Source organism: Fundulus heteroclitus, chromosome 2 (assembly GCF_011125445.2).
Source record: "Fundulus heteroclitus isolate FHET01 chromosome 2, MU-UCD_Fhet_4.1, whole genome shotgun sequence".
In the NCBI taxonomy this organism is placed as follows: domain Eukaryota; kingdom Metazoa; phylum Chordata; class Actinopteri; order Cyprinodontiformes; family Fundulidae; genus Fundulus; species Fundulus heteroclitus.
The window spans coordinates 14,954,489-14,975,099 of record NC_046362.1 but is presented as its reverse complement, the minus strand read 5'-3'; the positions used below and the strand labels follow the sequence as shown (position 1 = coordinate 14,975,099).

General features: G+C 41.3%; 1 protein-coding gene across 2 annotated transcripts in view; it reads right to left on the bottom strand.

The window, feature by feature from the left end:
* The window catches only part of syt7a (synaptotagmin VIIa), a 129,138-nt gene extending 116,053 nt beyond the window's left edge, over positions 1–13,085 (bottom strand). For both annotated transcript variants that reach the window (XM_036148860.1, XM_021310296.2), the window contains exon 1: positions 12,791–13,085. In XM_036148860.1, coding sequence (XP_036004753.1) covers positions 12,791–12,824 — 34 coding nt within the window. In that variant the 5' untranslated portion in view covers positions 12,825–13,085. The remainder of the gene's footprint in view (positions 1–12,790) is intronic.
* Positions 13,086–20,611: the final 7,526 nt, after the last annotated feature.

Here is a 20,611-nt window from a genome sequence, read left to right as displayed (position 1 = left end):
CCCAGTATTGCTGCTTGTAGCTTCATCTACCCTCCCATCTGCTCTGACCAGCGTCCGTGTCCCTGCTGAGCAAACAGCTCCCCACATAATGATGCTGCCACCACCATTTGCTATGGCGGTGTTTTGTGGATGATGCGCCTCATTAGATTTGCAGTAAAAAATTGCATTTTAGATGCAGGTCAGGATGCTCAAATCTGGTCTTATCTTTCCACAGCACCTTGTGGCAAACTGCAAAGAGGGCTTATTATGGCTTTCCTTCAGCAACGTCTTTCTTCTTGCCACTTAGTGTTTTCCTCGTCTGGCCCATCAGAGTTTGCAACTATGCCATACCTTTTCCATTTTTACATGATGGATATAACGGTGCTCCATAATGGTATGTTGTCTTTATTTCTGACCTGCTGTGTGCCTTGATCTTCATGATGCTGCTTGTTCACTGATGTTTTCTAACAAATACACGAGACTCTTCGCAGAAAAGATGAATTTCAGTGGAGATTAAATTACACTAATCTGGGCTACTTATTAATGAGGTGAATTCTGAAGGCCACTGGGTCCACTAGATTTTACTTCTTCTTACCCCCTTTATCATTGGGGCAGAAAGGAGAAAAGTGAAAAAATGCAAGTGATTGCCCCGCATTATATGGTTTATTAGTTAAAAAAAGAAAAAGGAAAAAAACAAAGAAAGAAAGAGAATAAAACATAAGATTTTTTTTCCCCACAAAATATCAGAGTTATGCACAACCTAGTGTTGGTCTATGATAAGAAATCCAACTAAAATACGTTGAGGTTTCAGTTTGTATGTCACAAAATGTGGAAAAATAGGAGTCCAAGTATGACATCAATAGCAAAATAAATAAATAAAAAACACTTACCCTCATTCATCGATTTTAGCCTTACAATATTTTTTTGGCAAAGTATTTTATCCTATCAGGTCGCCTGCATTACTTTATCTAATGTTCACCAAAAGAAAATAGTTGAACTTGGTACAAATGCATTTCCGTTTTCTTGTACGGTGTTTTTTACTCAATTCAAACTTTGATTAGAATTTGCTCAATCAGTTGGCTGGCTTCCTGTTTCCACCAGGGGGGGTTACGAACACAGCAGGTTCAAACCCACATTTCGTTGCAGGTGTTCCTACAAAAGCATCTAATTGCCCTCTGGCGCAGCCTGTTCCTCTGACTCTTGCCATCCTCGAGATTTTCCCTGCGGGTTGAGCTCACAGCACACACCCGTAGCCTTAATTTAAGCCGTTAACCATTTAATTAAGGTAAATAAACTTAAGATCAAATGACAGGGTGCCCATTGAATGGCAAAATGTGGTTTGTTTTCTGTGCCGGTTTTCATTACTTTCATACCCAAAGGTCTCTGTTGTGACTGTGTTCCCTATTATAATGCGCGCAAGGGTGAATGTGCTGTGTTTAATCCAGACTTTGCATCTGATATCAATGCAGCAAGCTGACAGGACAACGGGGTGGCTCGCAGCTGCTTTGTACTGTAAAGAATATAATAAAGGGAGTCATGAATCGAGATCTCAGCTAATCCTCCTTTAAAGTTTTGATCAAAGAAAAGGAGACTTGTTGAGCCCAGCTGCCAAGCCAGATACCTTTTTCTCTCGCCATCCAGCTCTGTTTCAATTCATCTTGCCCTAAGAGGCGTGGACGTTACAAGACTGCCAGACCAATTGCCCCCCAAATAATTTCCCATCCCACATTAGTAAAACAGCCATGAAGTAGAGGAACATCATCAATTTCTACAGGGCAATAATAACAAAGAGGTTAGGAGCTCGCCGTCTTCTGCTGACACTTACACTTCATACCATGTTAAAGACGCCCCACAAATCCGCTCAGTTTTCTATTTCATTTCCTCTGCAGTTAAAATCCTTTGATGCTCACTGCCAATTTACAGGAACCAGAAAGTAGATGGTCTAAAATCCCGGGGTGCATTGAAGACACTCTAATTAAGAGGTAGGTCGCTGTCTGGATTTATTAGCCACAGGTTTGACAGTCTATCTAAACATACTGCATGTTGAACTGGATTCATTAAAGCCACAAGAGAAACTATTTCTACATGTGTTATCTGCAGGTCTAACTAAAGTTACATTATTTAGTTCAGTTAAATTTAATTATATAGCACCAATTCAAAACAATTGTCATCTCAAGGCATATAACAAGGCAAACAGATCCAATTCATATCCAGTTACTTAGAATCCAGTTCAGTCAAAATCCAGTTCAGATGAATCTGATTCATCCATTATAACACAAGCATTTCATGACATTCAGCACAACTTACATACAAGCCAATTCAATCCTAATTATACCACCATACAGTCAAATTCAGCTGATTATGTGACGCAAATTAAAAATGTATGTGTCTACGTGAAGATGTCCGGCAAATTGCATGACCGTCATCTCTGCTAAAATCCTTCACCCTGAGCAAGCATGTGGTAACAGTGGAGAGGAACCACACCTTTTTAACAGGAAGAGACCTTCAGCAGAACCAGGCTCAGTTGGGTTTTAAGAGAACGAGAACGTGACATAGAAAAACAGCACTGGTCTTGGTGTACTTTCAATGACAGAGAGTGCACATGGTTTATTGCAACACCAGTTCCCCAAATTGTTTTGTCCAAGAAAAAGCCACACCTAAAGACTGAACCACTGGCCAGGAGGGATTTCTAAATAAAGACAGAGGGCTAGGAGTACTTTCAAAGAGAAAGACAAACAACAAAAGTAAAGTTATAGGCACCAATAGGTCTATCAATAACTTGGAAGCACTAAGCTACAAGCCCTTTCTGTGGAAACAACTACATAGTGTTACAGACAAGGCCAGCTCCCTCAGTGGCTATATAATGGACAGAAATACAGAAGGATAGCTAAAGACACAAGTGGTACTAGTAGTACTTTTATGTAAAGGACAATAAAGAGAGTAAAAAAAAGTATTTTGCTCTATCAATGACAATAGTAGAGGTGTAGCTGAACCGAGACTCCATGAGCCAGGGGTACTTTCTTTACGAAAGAGTACATTTGTTATTGTAAGAAATAATTCCATCAATGACCCACAGCTGGAGAGAGACACAGCTGAACACAGCAAGACTGACCCAGGAGTACTTTCCGAGTCAATAAGTTAATAGAAACAGTTGGTATCTTAATTACGTCTTCCATGAAAGAAACACAGCTACAGGCAAAAGCAATCAGCAAGAAGTACTTTCTGTAAGCACCATACATACAGCAGAAAACGTTGATAGGAGCAATAGCTTTTTCAATGACACCATCCAGAAGAGAGAAACAGCAAAACACAGAAGCAGTGAGCCAGTAGTACTTTCCACTGGAAAGAAAAATAGAAATAGTAAACAAAGATAATGGCGGCAATTGCTCTGTCAATGACTGTAGAGGACAGAGATAGAGCTAAACACAGAAGCACTTGAACAACAACTCTGTTCGAAGGGAACAAAAAGAGCAGACAGCTCGCATAAAGTATTTCTTATCTATCTGCTGCATAATATTTCCTACTTGCAGTTTGCAAATAAGTCAGAAATGCCAAAATAAACAAACAGCCTCCACCTCTTGCTCTCTTTAGTACAGCTCCTGCATGCCAAACATAAGTCATTTAGACTGCAGGCCTTGACCAGAGGTTTGGACTCTGGCCCAAACCCAAAGAAAGCATCAACCTAAATCAATATAGAATCTGGTGGTGTTACAAAATTGAATATTCTAGCTGTAGAATGTGGAGCTGCCAAAATGCAAGACCACACGGTAAATAAAGCTATGGAAAGTTTTCCCACGTGCACACACTCTGTTAGCACAGAAGATTGAAGACAAAAGAGATGAAGCTCTGCACTGAGTTATTGTTTTTAGATAGAAAAACTATTGAGGTTTGCCTGCACTAAACTGCACTTCATTTTGGAGTAAGAGAATAGTCTCCTGAGCAGAAACCAAAGCCACCATATCTTATAAAGTTCTCACAGTCTTAATGCTCATTAAAGGCAAATGTCAACTACCTACAAATCTCAGTTAATTAAAAGCCATCAACGAATAAAGCCTGACAAGCTTGAATTTCTAACCTTGTAGCATTTTGGCATGTATGAAACAGCTCTGCCATTTAGTTGGAAGTTGCTCCGCTGTCAAAGTCCCTCCTGTAATAGCAGCAAAGCGCTGGCTGTTCACAAGCAGGCAGGCTCAGGGCTCTGGTTATCTATGGGGTGATGATGCTTGCCCGCGCTCTCACTTTCACGCACGCAGGGGGTGTTGTTAAAATGGAAAAACACGCCCTATTATGAGCGATGCAACACAGAAACGCTGTGCAGTGACCTAAGTTGAGTTCAGTTCCAGTAAATATTGATCTAATAAAACAAAATCTTGGTCAGTTAGGTCCATTCATTCGTTAATTTTCCATACCCACTCCATCCTGCGGGGTTGCCTGGGGCCGGGTGACGGTCTCCAGTGGTCAATAGGTGAAATGAACGGTACAAAAAAGTAAAACGGCCATTAATACTAGTTCAATCCAACAAGGACGTTATGAAACTGTGCATACAAAGAGCATAAAAATCAACAATTCATAAGAAAATTAATCTGCAACTATTCTGATAATAAATTGAGATTTACTGTTGGGCCCAGAGGGGAGACTTCTGGCCATCCTTATAGCTGCTGAATGTTTTCTGAAGGGTTTAAATAACAACCCATTCCGCCATCAGCATGAGTAGACAATAATAGGGTGCCACAATGAACTCATTATTCCCATTGTTCTACATAGTATAATGTACTTTTTTCTGCTAAGAACAGTATTGGTCAGGGGCACATTGTGTCCGATCAGCACACGTGTTGGACTTTTAAGCTTACACATGACCAACCTGTTTGACCAGACTCCCCTCTAATCCTCTAAGGAGCAGTCATCAATATGTCAGCGGTGGACCTTTCTCCCTCTCCCTTCAATCCACCTTGAGACGCAGCATGAATTCAAAGGACACAACAGCACAGCGAGGGAAACACCTGCTAATGTGGATCGAGTAAAAGCATCAGTCAAACGCTGAGTTCTTCCCAAGAGCAGAAAACACTTGTCATTCAAAACTATTATCTATTCAAAACTTTCCTCGTAGTCCACAAAACCCCTGATAGCTGTTTTTTTTTTGTTTTGTTTTTTTTTGTCTTTGCACAGGATGAATAATCATGAGAGCCAACAATTTGCTAAAGGTAATGAAATGACAAATACCTAGTCTTTCAGTTGACCTATTAATGTAAACCAAGTTCTTGGCTAATTGTTAGAGACGAACCACCCTGGTGGGCCAAAAATACAACAGTAAATGCCAAAGATGTTACACAATTAAGGAACATGCAGAGCAGAGATATGTACTGTATGTACAAATAAATGACTTGCAAGGAGCTGACACATCTTTCACAGGCAACAAATAATGTTAAGTTCAGGCAGTTGCAAAAGCGTCTGACAGTCAATCCTTATAGGGAGTATAGATCATTAGATACAGAGGATGTTTCATACAGGCAACTGGACAGTAGGGGTGGAGAAAGAACTTATGATATAGGATTTAGCAACTTTAAAATGCCAAGACATTACAGTCAATCAAGTTTTTTTTGGCATTTAATGCCATCTAGCAAAATAATGCCTGGCTCACACCGAATACGGTGCAGATACGGTTCTGGCACTGCAAGGAACCCAAATAATTAAAAATCAATGAGTGGTTGTAGCTCCGGTTACCGTGGCCATGCGCCGCTGCAAAAGATTCAGCAAGAAGGAAGTTTGACTGAACCCTGCAGCGATCAAGCTCCCGAATTTCACGACCCAAACAGAAAACGTCGGGTGCTAGACAGGATAAACTTCTGGTGAATTTCAAAATAAAATCACCCCACCAATTTACGCTAACTTGACTAGTGTAGATAAAACGTCAGGGAAAGACACACAGGGACACAGAGGGACTTTTGAAGGTTCCATCCATCCATCCATTCATCCATCCATCCTCTTCCGCTTATCCGGGGTCGGGTAGCGGGGGTAGCAGCTTCAGTAGGGAGGCCCAGACGTCCCTCTCCCCAGCCACTTGGGCCAGCTCCTCCGGGGGAATCCCAAGGCGTTCCCAGGCCAGCCGGGAGACATAGTCCCTCCAGCGTGTCCTGGGTCTCCCTCTGGGTCTCCTCCCAAAAACCTATCCTATTTCATTCTATTTGAAGGATGAAGTAGGATATTTATGCACACGGATAACAAGTGTTGCCCTAAAAAATGACAAACATAGCTATTTTTTTAATCATTTATGAGGGATAGCAACAGAAAAATCATGTAAACTTCTGTTCTCACAAGCTTCCTTTTCGCAGCGGGACCCACAGCTGAACACTGTTTCCCTAGGAGCAGTGCGAGTGGGGATTTGCGGCAAACCAGAACTGGTAAACATTACTGTCTGTAGCTACAAGAGGGCTCACTAGGCTTGTGAAAACTATATGCTGCTCCTGTACCACATAAAAATCTATTGAAACATTAACTTATTGACAACAAATACTGAACATGCTTGTATGTTGTTTCATTGGTTCAGTATGGATTCACGCAGTGGAGCGTTACGTGGCACAGCTCGAAGGGCTCAGACCGCAATGGATCCCATTATTGCGTTGTCCATGAAGCTAATAACAGCTAGCACTAGCTTAAAGTTCTGTCGTCCATGCGGTTTAAAACTTCGCTGTGATGCACATGAGGTTTATGTTACTCTGAAACATCCCTGTCATACTGTTAGCTTAGCACGTAGCACCATTACACTCACGGTCTGATTTCAGCATAATTTTAACAACTTTCAGCATTATGGGCCGTTACGATGAAATGCGCTGTCCAGAACTTTCCCAGTTGGAGTTACTGGTTTACGCTAATTTGCCCCATTCTACCTCCCAGGTATATACCATGTAATTCAGCCGGTTGTGGATGCAGTTTTGTAATTCAATAAATTGCTTTACCAGATTAAATGTCAGTTTTTAGTCTTGGACTGTGTGGAATAAATCTCTAAATAAATGTGTGATTTATATATCTTTTTTTTCCTCTTTATGTCACATTTCTCTAAATAAATGTGTGATTTATATATCTTTTTTTTCCTCTTTATGTCACATTTTTTGACTGATGTGAATTTTATTTCGGAGCGATTTATAGTCCGAAAAATACTTTTCATCAGGTTGGTGACAGTGGGACAGAGGCTAAGGGGTTCGTCTTGCAATTGGTGGATTGCTGGTTCGATCCCCTTCTTTGACTGTCTCTGTTGTTGTGTCCTTGGGCAAGACACTTCACCCATATTGCCTGTTGGTGGTGGTCAGAGGGCCCGGTGGTGCTGGTGTATGGCAGCCTCACCTCTGTCAGTTTGCCCCAGGGCAGCTGTAGCTACTAACATAGCTCACCACCGTCAGGGTGTGAATGGGTGAATGACTGAATGTAGTGTGAAGCGCTTTGGGGTTGTCAAGACTAGTTAAAGCGCTATACAAGTACAAGCCAATTAACATTTGACAACACAGCCAATCTTTTAGACAGCATCAAAGAGACCCTACTATTTTTACATTACTTGGTAAACACTATTTCTGTTATAAATGGAAACGATAACAGGAATAACTGTAAACATTGTGAAAATACTTTAACTGGATGCCAACAAGGCTAAAGTTAGCCTCTGTTTCAGGGATTCCAATCTGTGCCAGATTAAAGAGCCATTTCTCTGTTTTTGAATATGCCGGAGACTGAATTTAATCAAGTCTTAGATACTTGCGTTGATCAAACTTGAACTGAATAGTTCTACACTGCATAGAAATTCTTTACATAGCAATTAGAGTTTTATGAAGCTTTTCCTTTTATCTTTTAAAACACAGAGGCAGCGTTTGAAAATGTGTTTTCCTAGTTTTCCCACAAATATTGATAAAATCATGTCTCATCCTTTTCTCATGAACACATTATTGTGTATCATCTCGTCTCAGCTAGATTTATCACAAGGGAACTATCTGACAGTGTTACCAGCGGTCCATGACTCTTGGTAAAATTGGATTGTGGACTTGCATGAGGGTTTGTGGTTGCATCATGCAACTGCCTGGCATATGGTCTGCATCTATATCACAGTGTAACACATGTGGGTGCCCTTTGAATGCCCAACAATGGGACGCTATGACATGTGTGTCTATTCTAGACAACTCGGGTTCTTGTAAATCAAATCATAACACCTTCAAATCAGTCTTTTCCTCAGGGGTGCTTAGCTTATCTTTATCAGATAATGTATTTAATGGCTCAGAAATGGAACATTTTCATACGTTCTAAATAGATATGCAAAACAAAAACAAAAAATCCTGTGAGATATGAATCAGTTGTTGTTTTTTCAATCACTGATGGAAACCTAACCAAACAAACAACATTCATTTTGGAGTTGGACTGGTAAGAGCACAAGACTAAAGCTAAACACTAAAGAATCCAAGGCACAAACAAAAGCATTAAAGGGCTTTTGGATAGCCTCAAATATGCAATGTAAAGCTACACATTACATCAAATAGCAATCGATTGTAATATCGATGTTTCCAATGTCGCAATCGCAAAGAACTTTGACACAGTAGCTATTAGGATATTATGTTCAATGTGTCATGCATGCAGATTCTGCGTAACAATATTATATCTAGTCTGTTGGTTGGACTGTCCTGTCCTCAGTGGCCACACTCGATGTGTATTTTACTGGCTAATACATTAAATCTCACAAAAGGTGTCGGGGTTATTAGGAAAAGAAAAGAGAGTGGGCAAATCATAATCAACATCATCACTGCGGTGTTACTAGTCACGTTTCCCTGATCTCATGCTGCCTTAATTCAGTACATCTTTAAAAGAATTGTACACTCTTTGTTTTCTCGGTAGCAAAACATAAGCAGTTCAAGCATTTCCATTAATAAAGCCTTTCAATGAAGCCACAACCTGACAGCTTTATCTGGTTCATTATAAATGAGATCAATGTTCAAAAAAAGGAAAGAAAATAAGAAGTGTTTAAACTCTAACAAGTATTTAAGCTCTGACATGAATAGAGAAGGGCAGTTGCTTCCTATCTCAAGTATTTTTGGGCAGCAGGAAAGGGGAAACAATTTTGACAATTTTCCACCTCTAAACACAGGGAAGGACTCTATTGGTACATTATTACAATAGTGTTTTGAGTTAAATTTTATTCAGTGTCAACAATAAGGCCAATTCAACATTGTCAACAAAGTTTGCTGTGTGCTTCTTAGTACTAAAAGACAGAAGAGAAGGCGTTGACCATGTCAAGCATAAATTAGGGTAATATTCTTACAAAAAAATTACGTGATCAAACATTTATAGAAACAAAACAAAAACAATGCAGTCGGCTTTAGCTGAAAATCCACAAGCTAATGTCAATCAAGATCGTTTGTCGAGGTGAAAACAACTCCATTTAAAAAAATAAAACTGTGTGTAAAGGATACAGCTATTGTAATGTAACCCACTCATCCATGGAATACACTATCAATGTGTCAGTCAAAAAGAAGCTGTTGTCTCCAGCTTTATTGAATGGTTCTCTCTGAATGAAACAAGTATAAATAGATCTCACTGTACTGAAGAAAATGTGTTCGTGACAATAAACTGCTCAAACTCATGCAGTAACTAATTGTGTTTAATTGTACAGGCAGACCTCTGTGGTCAACAAGACCAAGTCTCTACATTTAGTCTTCTGAAAGAGCACAGATGTGAAGAAAGATTCATGGTAAGAGTGTCAATATTTCCTTTATTTAAGACAAAACTTCCATGCATACTTAAACAGTCTACAGTCTTTGTGGTCTTTTGACTCCGAGGATAGTAGAAGGTCAATGGAGGAACACCAATGACTTGTCTGGATGTGGATGCCAGAATGATGTCACACGTCTAGTCTGAACAAAACTCTATGTAAACTTACCTTATGTCTAGTATTGACTTCAATAATCGGAATGTGCGTAGAGTCAGCTGCTAACAAATTTAAGTAACAAATAGTGATGGCTGACCGATCGACTAGTCATTGTTCAAAACTAGACAGTTTTTCTTTGATTTGCTGTTCAGAAGTGAGATACTGGGAAATCTGATGTTTCAATGTCCATTAAATGCTTCAAAAATTCCTGCTTTTTTATATGTAGATGCATCAACAAAGGTCTCTCGTGTACTGTGTTTTTGAGCTTAGCAAAAACAGTCCCGCCGTAGTGAAAGTCATTAATGGGACCATGAATCATCATATGGGGAGGATATGAAATAGCTAGAACCTGTTGGTCAGCATGGACAAAAAGATGAGATTATCTTGTTATCCTATTATTCCTGAGGTTACAACCTGAGCTCACAACCTTTCCCATCAGCATCTGTGAATTAGAAAGAGTAGATAGCACAGAGTTCAAGGAAATGCAGCTCTGGTTGAAGAACACCACTGGGGATTGTGAAACGCACCACAGAGAATGCACTTTCTAGGAAGACTGAAATAAACACCACCCCCTACCAGCCTCATTGCAACCTTCTGCAGGACTGAGATTGGAGGTGTTTTGGCGTACTTTGAGTCTGATCCTCCAGCTACAATGTGGCGGACAAGAGGGCCCAGCAGAGGATAGAGAGGGGAGCTGAAACTCCCTTTAACATCAGAGACTTTTCTTGTCCCCTTCATTAAGAATTTGCATTGTAGCCATCAGGCAGTGGATACTACAGCATCCAAAGCAGAACCACCAGGCTGCAACATGGAGAGCAACCTTCTGCAAAAAGTTTTTTAAATCCTGAACTGCTGTTAAAACATGCATATATTATGCATTTGAATAGGACTGCAGTACATAGGTATAGGACGCATGATTTTTAAATCAGATTTGAAATTAAAAGCTTTTATAAGCCTAATGAGACCTATCCTGGTCAACTTGGCCACCTGCCTTGGCAAAACCATTATTATTATTTGATTTATTTATTTATAAGATGGTTTGCAAATAAACCTGCTTTCAGGTTGTTGAAACCAATCCACCCTGATTTGATTGTGAAGGACTGCAAACTTCAAAAGCTCTATTTAAAAGCAATACTTTTGAAGAAAATCAATCTTATCCTCCAGAAGAATACATCTGGGGTCACTCCTGTCAAGAAAAAAAGGATATTGAGGCTACAGTTCCCACGTGCTCACCACGACTTGGGCAATGACAGATTGGTTAAAAGCGTTCAATAAGTCTCGATTTTAGCAGAAGCATTTAGATGTTTTGGTCAGAATTAGGTGTAAACAACATAAAAGTATAAGTCTATCCTGCCTTGTCACATTGGTTCAGGCTGGTGGTGGAGGTACAGTGGTGTTAGGGACACTCTGAGTTTTTGATCCCTTTATGACCACAGTGTACCCTACTACTGATGGCTACATCCAACAGGATAATGCACCATCACAAAGCTCAAATCATCTCAAACTGGCATCTTGAAGGCATGATGGATTTACAACCAACAAATCTGCAACTGTGTGACGCCATAATATCCAATAGGCAACAGTTATTCTGACAGCTTGTTGAATTTTACTCATCAAGAGTCAAATCAGACATAACGGGCAAAGCGTGTCTCCAATCCGGACCGGGTGAAGGGATCGCTGAGTGTATTTCTTCTCTTTAATGTAATTGTCTTTACGTGTATTTCCTATAAAGTAGAAACAGCGGTATACAAAAAGAAAAATTGGATTGTGTAAGCTTGGTGCTGTACGCTCTTGTTTCTGGTTCTCCAGAGATCTCCGCTTTGGAGCTGCCACCGTCACCCTCTCACGGATCTGCTGCTGCATCTGCTTCCCTCTCACACTTCCCCGTACAGTATCCACGGTGCTGTGGTCCTTCTGAGATCACGTCTCACATCATTGCGAGGGGGAGGGGGGGGATGGGGGGTGAACAAAAACGGCTCCTCCCACTCCACCTTTTGCGCCCTCTTCCACACCACCCTCATCCCTCCTCATCCCTCCTCCTCCTCCTCCACTGGTCCCCAGTAGCAGCAGGTGTTATACCCGTACAACCTGAAGATTTAGGTGGTAATTAGCATTACCTCTCCGCCCGGGAGAGTTATTTGTGCTTCGTGGGGAGCAGCAGGGGACGGGAGTCGAGTGTGTTTCTCAGCAGCCGTGGAGAGAGGGAATCACGCCTCAAAAACACGTGGGAGAGATTACTCAAATATTCCTCCTTTGTACCCCTCTTTACCCCTCTCGCTGCGGCACGGTTATCTCTCCTTACAAGCGCAAAGCTGCAGCCGATTCCTTTGGTATTTTTTTTCTTTCTTTCATTCTTTCTTTCTTTCCTCCTTTATTTCTTTTGCAGGATGCGGCAGAGCGCGGCGGATAATAACCTATTTGTTGGACCAAGGGTTTTCTTCGCAGCTCAAGGCTTTGACCTTGTGCTACGTTGCCCTTAATGTCCACTAACGTTAAATAAGCACGCAAACACAACGCGTGCACACTTGCACATTCCGCGCATCAGTAAAGTGGATGCGCCCACAGGCAGGTTCACAATTGACTGGCTTAGCGAAGAAGCAAAAAAAAAAAAGAGAAGGGGGGGAAAAAAGCCGGATCGTTCCTACAGACAAGCGTCCTCCTCGGGAGGCAATTAACTGCACCGATATTACATAATGACAGCCCACACTTTTCAGCCACATCCCCTGTCCGTGCGGAAAGGACGAGGCTTCCCAGTACGAGCCCCATTAAAGGGGAGGATGTGTGACAGAACATTCCCACCTTTTTTTTTTAGTGTCACCTCCAGCAAAGGAGGCGCGCTGAGAAATGAAACACCTTGAAACTGTCAGGATGCTCTCCCAACAAACAGAGTGGCAGTTCTTGACAGGATCTCCTTACCTTTGCTGTTGTCCTCTTCCCTGTTCAGATACATGGCTGTGTGACTTCACTCCCGGCCGAACACAATGGCGTTTTGTCTCAGTTGTCTGTTAGTATTACTCCTGTTTTTCTCTCTCTCTCTCTCTTTAATGCGTGTGCCGTGAACTCCGCCGATGTGGTTTGTAGTAGTAGGTGTTTGTTGTTTTGCTGCTGCGCGGCTGCCTCTCCTCTCCTCCTTGTGGATAGGTAGGCTAAGCAGTCCGAGACTCTCACTACACTCCCTCCCTCTCTCCTCTTCTCTCCTCTCTCGCTGCCTCCTTCGCTCTCCGTACTGTGACTTAGAGGACAAAATGGGGAGAGTGACTTTTGCAGCTGCGTAAAGTCTCCAGCGCTTGCTCTGCTGCTGCGTGAAATTGTTGGATCCTTATTTTAGGCATCATGTTAAATTCATACCTGCACCCGCAGCTTGTTGACGGGGTTCATGCTTGATTTGAAATCGCATAACTTGTATTAGAAAGCACCCCTTGTAAAAGTAAAATTACATCAACGAGCTTTGTTTCTTGACGTGGAGGGCATGGACCATCGCCCAGGGCAGCATGGACTGTGGGCGGTAGGAGAGGTTGAAGAAAGTCATGTGTCAACTGAACCGGAAAAAGTTACCCATCCATTATTGGCGTGCCTGGTTTGGTGTCACCTCTATGTGTTTCTCTACCGCAGGGGTCACCAACATGGTGCTGAAGATGTGGAGCATCTTCACTGTCCCGTCAGCAGGGACAGTGAAGATGCTCAGCGAAGAAGACAGTGTGGACATTTATTTATTTTTCATGAGCTTTTTAAATTTATGAAAAAGGCAACTTCAATCGCTATTGGGAGAGTTTACTTGAGTTAACTGGAAATTGGAGCAGTTTTGACAAACTGTGACAAGAATAAATATTAACATTTTGTTAAGTCATGGAAAGACTTTAATTTAATAAAGCTGAATACAACAGAAAAACATTACATTTCAACAGCTTCATTTTTAAGTTCAACACATAATAGGTTTCCTAAACAATCTATTATTTCATTGAACAAAACCCTGATTAAATATAAAACAATAATACATTTTATTTGAAATCACCTTTCATAAAACTCAAGGTCACTTTACAAATGAACAATTTAAAGTCAGGGAACAACATTCCTATGAGTATACTGGTTTTACAAAAGGATCAAATCTAAACAACACTCCGGTCCGTTCATTACTGGTCACTTTTTATCATGCAATAAAATATAGAAATCTAAATCTTATAAGAAAGAAACATCATAGCCTTGAGTGAATAAATGATAAAGTCAATGTGCTTCAACTGTGAAACTCTATATTTAGCATTTTAATTAAAAACTACTTCAAGCAGACTGTTCAGCACCATGGACAGCGGCATCCCAAAGGTCAGCCCTAAACTAGACTGGAAGTCTGTTGGAAATGTCTCTTTATGAACACTTTGTTTTTATGACCATTTCAATAAAATTTCAAATCACAATTACAAAGGAAATACTTTGTGTTAAACAAAAGGATAAAATCAGCAGATTACATCAACCTTTCAGTATTATTCACTTACTCTTCCCTAAGTTGTTGGGCCTTCCTAGTAGCTGCTTGTCCATTTAAAAGAGATAGACACAAAACCACTTAGCTAAGAATCCTACTTAAGATAAAAAATCATGTTAATGACAACCAGCTTATACTAAACTAAGAGACATGATTACATTTGATGTTTGGATTAAGACCATGTTTAAATTTGCAGCAATTTGAATTAGTCCTGTTTAGGCATTTAAAAAAAGCATTATAGAACTACACGGGCTTAGGACAGATTTTATTTTCTTATAATACCAATGTACAGTACAATTTGTTTTGCAGTTCTCAAAAATTTTGTTTTGTCCAACATCAGGCTCAAACATCCCAAGTCTTGTGGCTTGTTGATGATGAACATGCTTGTGTCTGATTCACAATTCCTCATTCAGTTTTTACATTACAGAGCTATTTAAAAAAGAATTATACATCTGGTCTGTATTTGATCATTTCTATATCCATTTATTTATTTATTTATTTAAAAGTTTGCACCCACCAAGGTATGCAACTGTTTAGATATTTTGTGGAAAGTTCAGATGACAAAGTCAAGCTTCTGGGTTATTCCCAACATTTGAAGTAAATGGAGGCTAACGTATGGATTTATTTAAAGGCAACACCTCAAACACAAGGCCCCCTTGCATGACATCTTGGGAAGATCAACAAGAAGTAAGCAAAGAGACCAGGCAGGCAACTGTGAACCTCTCCAGGGCTGGTTCCTCCTTGGGCGCCCTTTTTGGATGCCAGAATGTGCCACGTTCATCTGTACAAACATTTATATGCAAATACAAACATTGCGGCGAGTTTCCAGCCAACATGTTGGTCAGGAAAGAGATGTGATGTGTCCCAGAATGAACATGTTTTGGTGGGAAAGGTCTTGCGTGAAAAAGAAAAAAACAAAAGACCTTGTGAAGACGCTGGGGTTTAGAATCCTCATGAACACCATTGCAATAGTGAAGTTTGGAAGTTACAATATTGTGTTGTAGAGGTTATTTGCTACAAATTGGGATGCTGTACCAAACATGTTGCATCATGAGGAAAGACAGTTATGCAATATTATTGAGGCAATATATTATTTCAAGACAACAGCCAGGCAGGCAGAGATTAGGCACAAATGGGTCTTCTAAAATGAAAATTACCCTTGTCAAACTACTACGGTAGTTGCATAGTGGATTAAAGAAAACCAAGTCGGTGTTTTGGAATGGCCATCACAAAGTCTTGATCTCAGTCCAACAGAAATTTTATGGGCAGAGGTATACATATAATTAAAAGATGTGAGCAAAACAACCTAAAAACAACTTCTCAGTTACACCAGGTCTGCAGAGAAAGTAACCTGTTCTGAAACCCTTATAGAAAGATACCCCAAAAAAATTAATTGTCAGATATACAATTCTACCACACATTAAGGAAATGTACATAAACTTCTGAACTTGGATACATTTTCTATCTTTAAAATTGTCTTTCTCAGTACTCTGATATTAAGCAAGTGTCTTTGCTTGATACTTTTAGCACTCCTAACTGACTCAACACAGGAAAGTTTGAGTCTGATATAATGTCAAACAAAAAAGGCTTCAGATACATATCCTTCTCTGTCTCGCTCTCTCCTTCATTCACTCGTTTATGTCTGCTTACATAGCAGAGCCTGGAGTTTTATCAAACATGTAGTTTGCTCAGCTTGACCCTAACTTCCTCTGTGGTAGCCAGCATCTGGGTCCTATTTGCCTTACTGACAACATTTACTCTATTTTATTACACCCAGGATACTTGTGTCGTTTTTAATTCAGGAGTCTCTGAAGGAGCACAAACTCAAAAGAAAATTAAGCTTGCATTTTCAGTGTAAATCAAAAGGGAAATAAAAACTGCATCCAGAAGAAAAGTGTCATTGAAGACACCGGTGGCTGCACGGTGGAGCAGTTGTTGCTTCACAGCAAGAAGGTCTAAAGTTTTTATTCTGGCTGGGACCCTTCTGTCACGCTGAGGCTTTGGTTATTGTTGCAACATCTTAATGGATCAATTAGTGAAACTCTATGAAAATCTTGCTGTATTGTTTCATGTTGAGCACTGGGATTGACGTCTACCTGCCTGTTATCTACTATATCTCTGGAAAAAACAACAACTAAGTTTTCTGAAATAAGCGCCTTTGCATGTAACAACAATGCTACAGTGGCGCAAGAGTTAGGGAGCTGCCGGGTTGCTGGTTCGAGCCCCTGCTCAGACTGTCTCAGTCGTGTCCTTGGGCAAGACACTTCACCCAAATTGCCTGCTGGCGGTGGTCAGGGGGTCCGGTGGTGTCGATGCATGGCAGCCTTGCCTCTGTCAGTCTGGCCCAGGGCAGCTGTGGCTACTAACAGCATACCACCATCAGGGTGTGAATGTGCGAATGACTGATTATAGTGTAAAGCGCTTTAGGGATCATCGGACTAGTTCTACAAGTCATTTACCATTTTACTGAATGAGGTACTGAGAAATTGATCGACTTTATCGCGTGTTACTCAAGAATGAAACATGTAAAACTAGAGCTGTGGGCCACACTATGTATTTCCAATAGGACTAGCAGGGTTTCAAAAACTGCGCGACTGCTATATAAACGTAACAGGAATCAAAAAATAACAATCAGCTACACCAAAATAGTTGAAGAGAACAGTTTTTACTGATGGAAACAGTGGTTTGAATCCGGCTATACTGGGAGAGGGACAAAGTGAGGATCCATCCTAAAGTGCAAAGGAACATGATCAATAAATATACAATTGCTGTGGATCGGGGGAAGGTGATAATGACTCCTCCAGGACCAGGATGACCGTCAACTCATTCAAATGTTACCCAGCAACCATTGGAGGACCTACAAAGAGGATGGAAAATGGCAGCTGGGGTGAAGCGCATGGCAACAATGGTTCAAAACGAAATCCTCCAGTTATATAAAGCTATAAAAAAACTAATCCCTCCTCTCTTCAATGGGCATCAAAGAAGAGCCAAGCTAAGGTTTGCAAAAGGCCATTAGGAGCAAAAAGTCATCTGCTCTGATGAGCCCAGCTTTCAGCTTTTCCCAACACCTGGTTATCTAGCAGTTCAGTCGGGACCTGAAGAGGATGATCTTTGAGGTGATTCGGCGGGGCTGGATGTGGCATCATCATGAGGTGCACATAAGTATGGCCATATACAAGGTCATTATGAAAAAAAGCATCTCTCCTCTGGAGGTTGGGCTAGCCCTTGGAATAACATGGGTTGTTCCAATGGCCAGCACGAAGTTTGGATCTTTCAAAACATCTAGAATGTGATAAAGAGGAAGATGGATGGCGGCAAGCCATCAAACATTGCTTAGCTGCTTAAACTTTTCCTCCTGCTTTTACTTTTGCACCAAGAGCGGCATATTATCACCCAGCTGCAAGGTGAAAGACTTAATGTAGGTGTTAATTTGCACATAGTCTACTGTACGAAATGTGCTTAAATAAATCCTATAATAATAAATACAGTCAACGCCTACCAGCAGGAGGCTGCTTAGAGTTATTCTGGTTTGATCAGGGATCATAATATGTTGTATTTCAGTGCAGTAGATGGGTCTAAAAGCGGATTAAATCCAAAATAAATGGAAATACTAAGGAGTGGAACACAGATTTCAGACACAATAAACAATTAACAAACAAAACTGACAACTTTCATGATTGTTGTGCTCAATAATTATAATACCAAGCTGACTACAACAATAAACTGACATGCAGTGGTTTAAGTATATAGGTATAAGACGGAAGTGGGAGGGGGAGAAATAGCAACATTTAGGTACAAAATGACGGTACAGAAATGCAATCGAAAATCTAGTTTATTCTATCAAATACTGATTTCTAAGCTCTTAAAACATTAGACCCATGTAGTTCAGATATTTGAACTTGTTTTGTCTGTCGGAAAACTGAGCAACTTTTTGCCGTTTTCAACCTGTGTCACATCCTGCAAATAATTGCTTGTGATCATAATACTGTATTTGGAATTTAGGGGAGAAATGTCAGTAATGTCTGCAAAAAGAAATTTAAATAAAACTTGTCATTACACTGTAGTTATGAATACGTCCTTAAATCAGAGAACTAAATAATTTTGCTGTGGTCTCTTAATGTTTTTCTAAAGCTCCACATATCCTGAACTTTTACGCTCCTAGGCAGAAGGCAGAACTGCTCGAGGCGACCAGATCAGGACATCTCAGAAAGTATAGCTAACTGTGTCGTCTCTCACATTTTGGTGCAAGATGGGTTTGCGGCTTTGCACGTCCACTCCGAATAAGCTGCAGAAATGAAATGTAGATTATTTGAGCCCTTGGTAGCCAGGCAGCCTTACATCACAGTCAGGCAGGCAGGCAGGCCCCTGGAAGTGCAGCAGGACTGATTTGCCCCTGACCTTGACACAGTCCCAGAAAAAAAGCCAGTTATAGGAAGCAATTTAAAACAATTTCTTTAATTATTTCTTTCCCTCCATGTTCTCTGAGCAAATTGCCAATTTGTAATTGAACTTCTTGGTGCAGAGAGACGGAGTGAGGGAGAGACATGGAGGCATTAGAGAATAAATAGGATGAGGAAAGACAGTTATTAAAAAACCTCAGCGAAAAGAACGCGGCAGTACTTTTGCCATTTGTTAAAACAGATGTTTTGTAATAAATCTATAATATTAAACTCAATGGAGATCCTAGAACGACTCCTGGCACGTTCGAGACTTTGATTTATAAATCTGCGCATTTTTCCCCCCTCTCTCTAAAGCTCTCGAAACAGAGGCCGGATATTTCATTCAATAATGTGTCTCGCGTGATATTGCAGATTAGAAACTCAATAGGATATGAGTAAATCAGCAGCGATGATGCGAACGCTTTGAACCGTTTGCCTGCGTGTTATCAATAGAGCCGAGAAAGTCATTTACCCAGAGCATCCTGTAGTGATTTTCATTTGATCATATTCTGCCGTGCGCCGCACCGAGCCCTCCGTGCTATTTGCACTCCGCTGAGCATCTTTTTCCCCCCGCCGGTCGGGGCAGAATTCTCAGCAGACTAATTTGGCTGCACTCGGTTCCCCCCCGCCCGATCCTCCTCCTCCTCCTCCTCCCCCGCCGGCCACACCGTGCCTGTCACAGATGCATCTGTCTCCACTGTTATCTAAAAATACCACCTTCAAAAATCTGATTCCCATTGATTTAGTGACCTATATAAACACCAGCACCATCCCCGTGCCGCCTCTCCAACCTCTTGCTTTCCTGCCTCACCTCCATCACTCAGCTCAACTTAACTGCCTCTCCCTTCCTCCTCTACTAGAGAGAGAGAGAGAGCAAGAAAAGGCTAATAATAGTTCACGGTGGAAGCTTAAGTCATGACACATGAAAAGGATTTGAGCGCGTACAGGAACAGTGGCTTGCTGCTCGTTTCTAGAATTCAAAGTCTGGTCCAGCCTTTCTATGAGCTCTCTCTTTAGGGTGAGTGTGTGTGTGTAAACACCCGAGTAGATGGTCTGATGACAGCTGGGGTCTCTCGATATGAAATCTGACTCTTTAACAAAAAAAACGAGCAGGCCAGAGGAACGCAGCGAGACCGTAGGGGCGCGCACGTGCGCGTGTGTGCGCGCGCGCGCGTGCAGGGTTACATGAAAGTGCTATGATGTAATTATGCTGCAGGGATGTGCAAAAAAAACAGCACTCTGGATGCTAACGCCATGAACGGTGATGCTGCTGGATAAATAAATGAAACGGGATTAAAAATGAATGAGTCCTCCTCTTATGAGCTCTTGTTAAGTCAAAACCCCAAACGGGAGGTGGACATTTTTTTTTTTTTTTTCATCTTACGGTGCAAATCTTTTGTATTTAAACAAGCTTAATTAATCAAGCAGATTAAGAAGGTGAGGTGAGAGGGCCGCTTGTGTTTAAGCCAGCAGGTTGCATGTTTCAGGCACCTGTAGGGCCTGTTGGGTGACGCTCGATCTCGTCCCACCAACTCCACGGCGGTCCCACAGCGACACCTGGTGGCCGTCCAAGCGAGCGCTGCAGCCGCCATCCCCCCCGAGGGTGTCACACAGTCAGGAAAAGACGACTGTTTCCGCGGCGGTGTGACAGACAAACGCGCCCTGTCAGTTCTTTTGTACTCTGTCAACTAACTGCTGGACCTTGAAAGCAGATACAGAGATGAGTGGAAGGCTTGCAACCTCCAGGACAGGCAAACACAACAGGCAATTTGAGGACAGTCAGTTTATTGAACAGTAAATTGTGACAGAGAACACAATATCTTT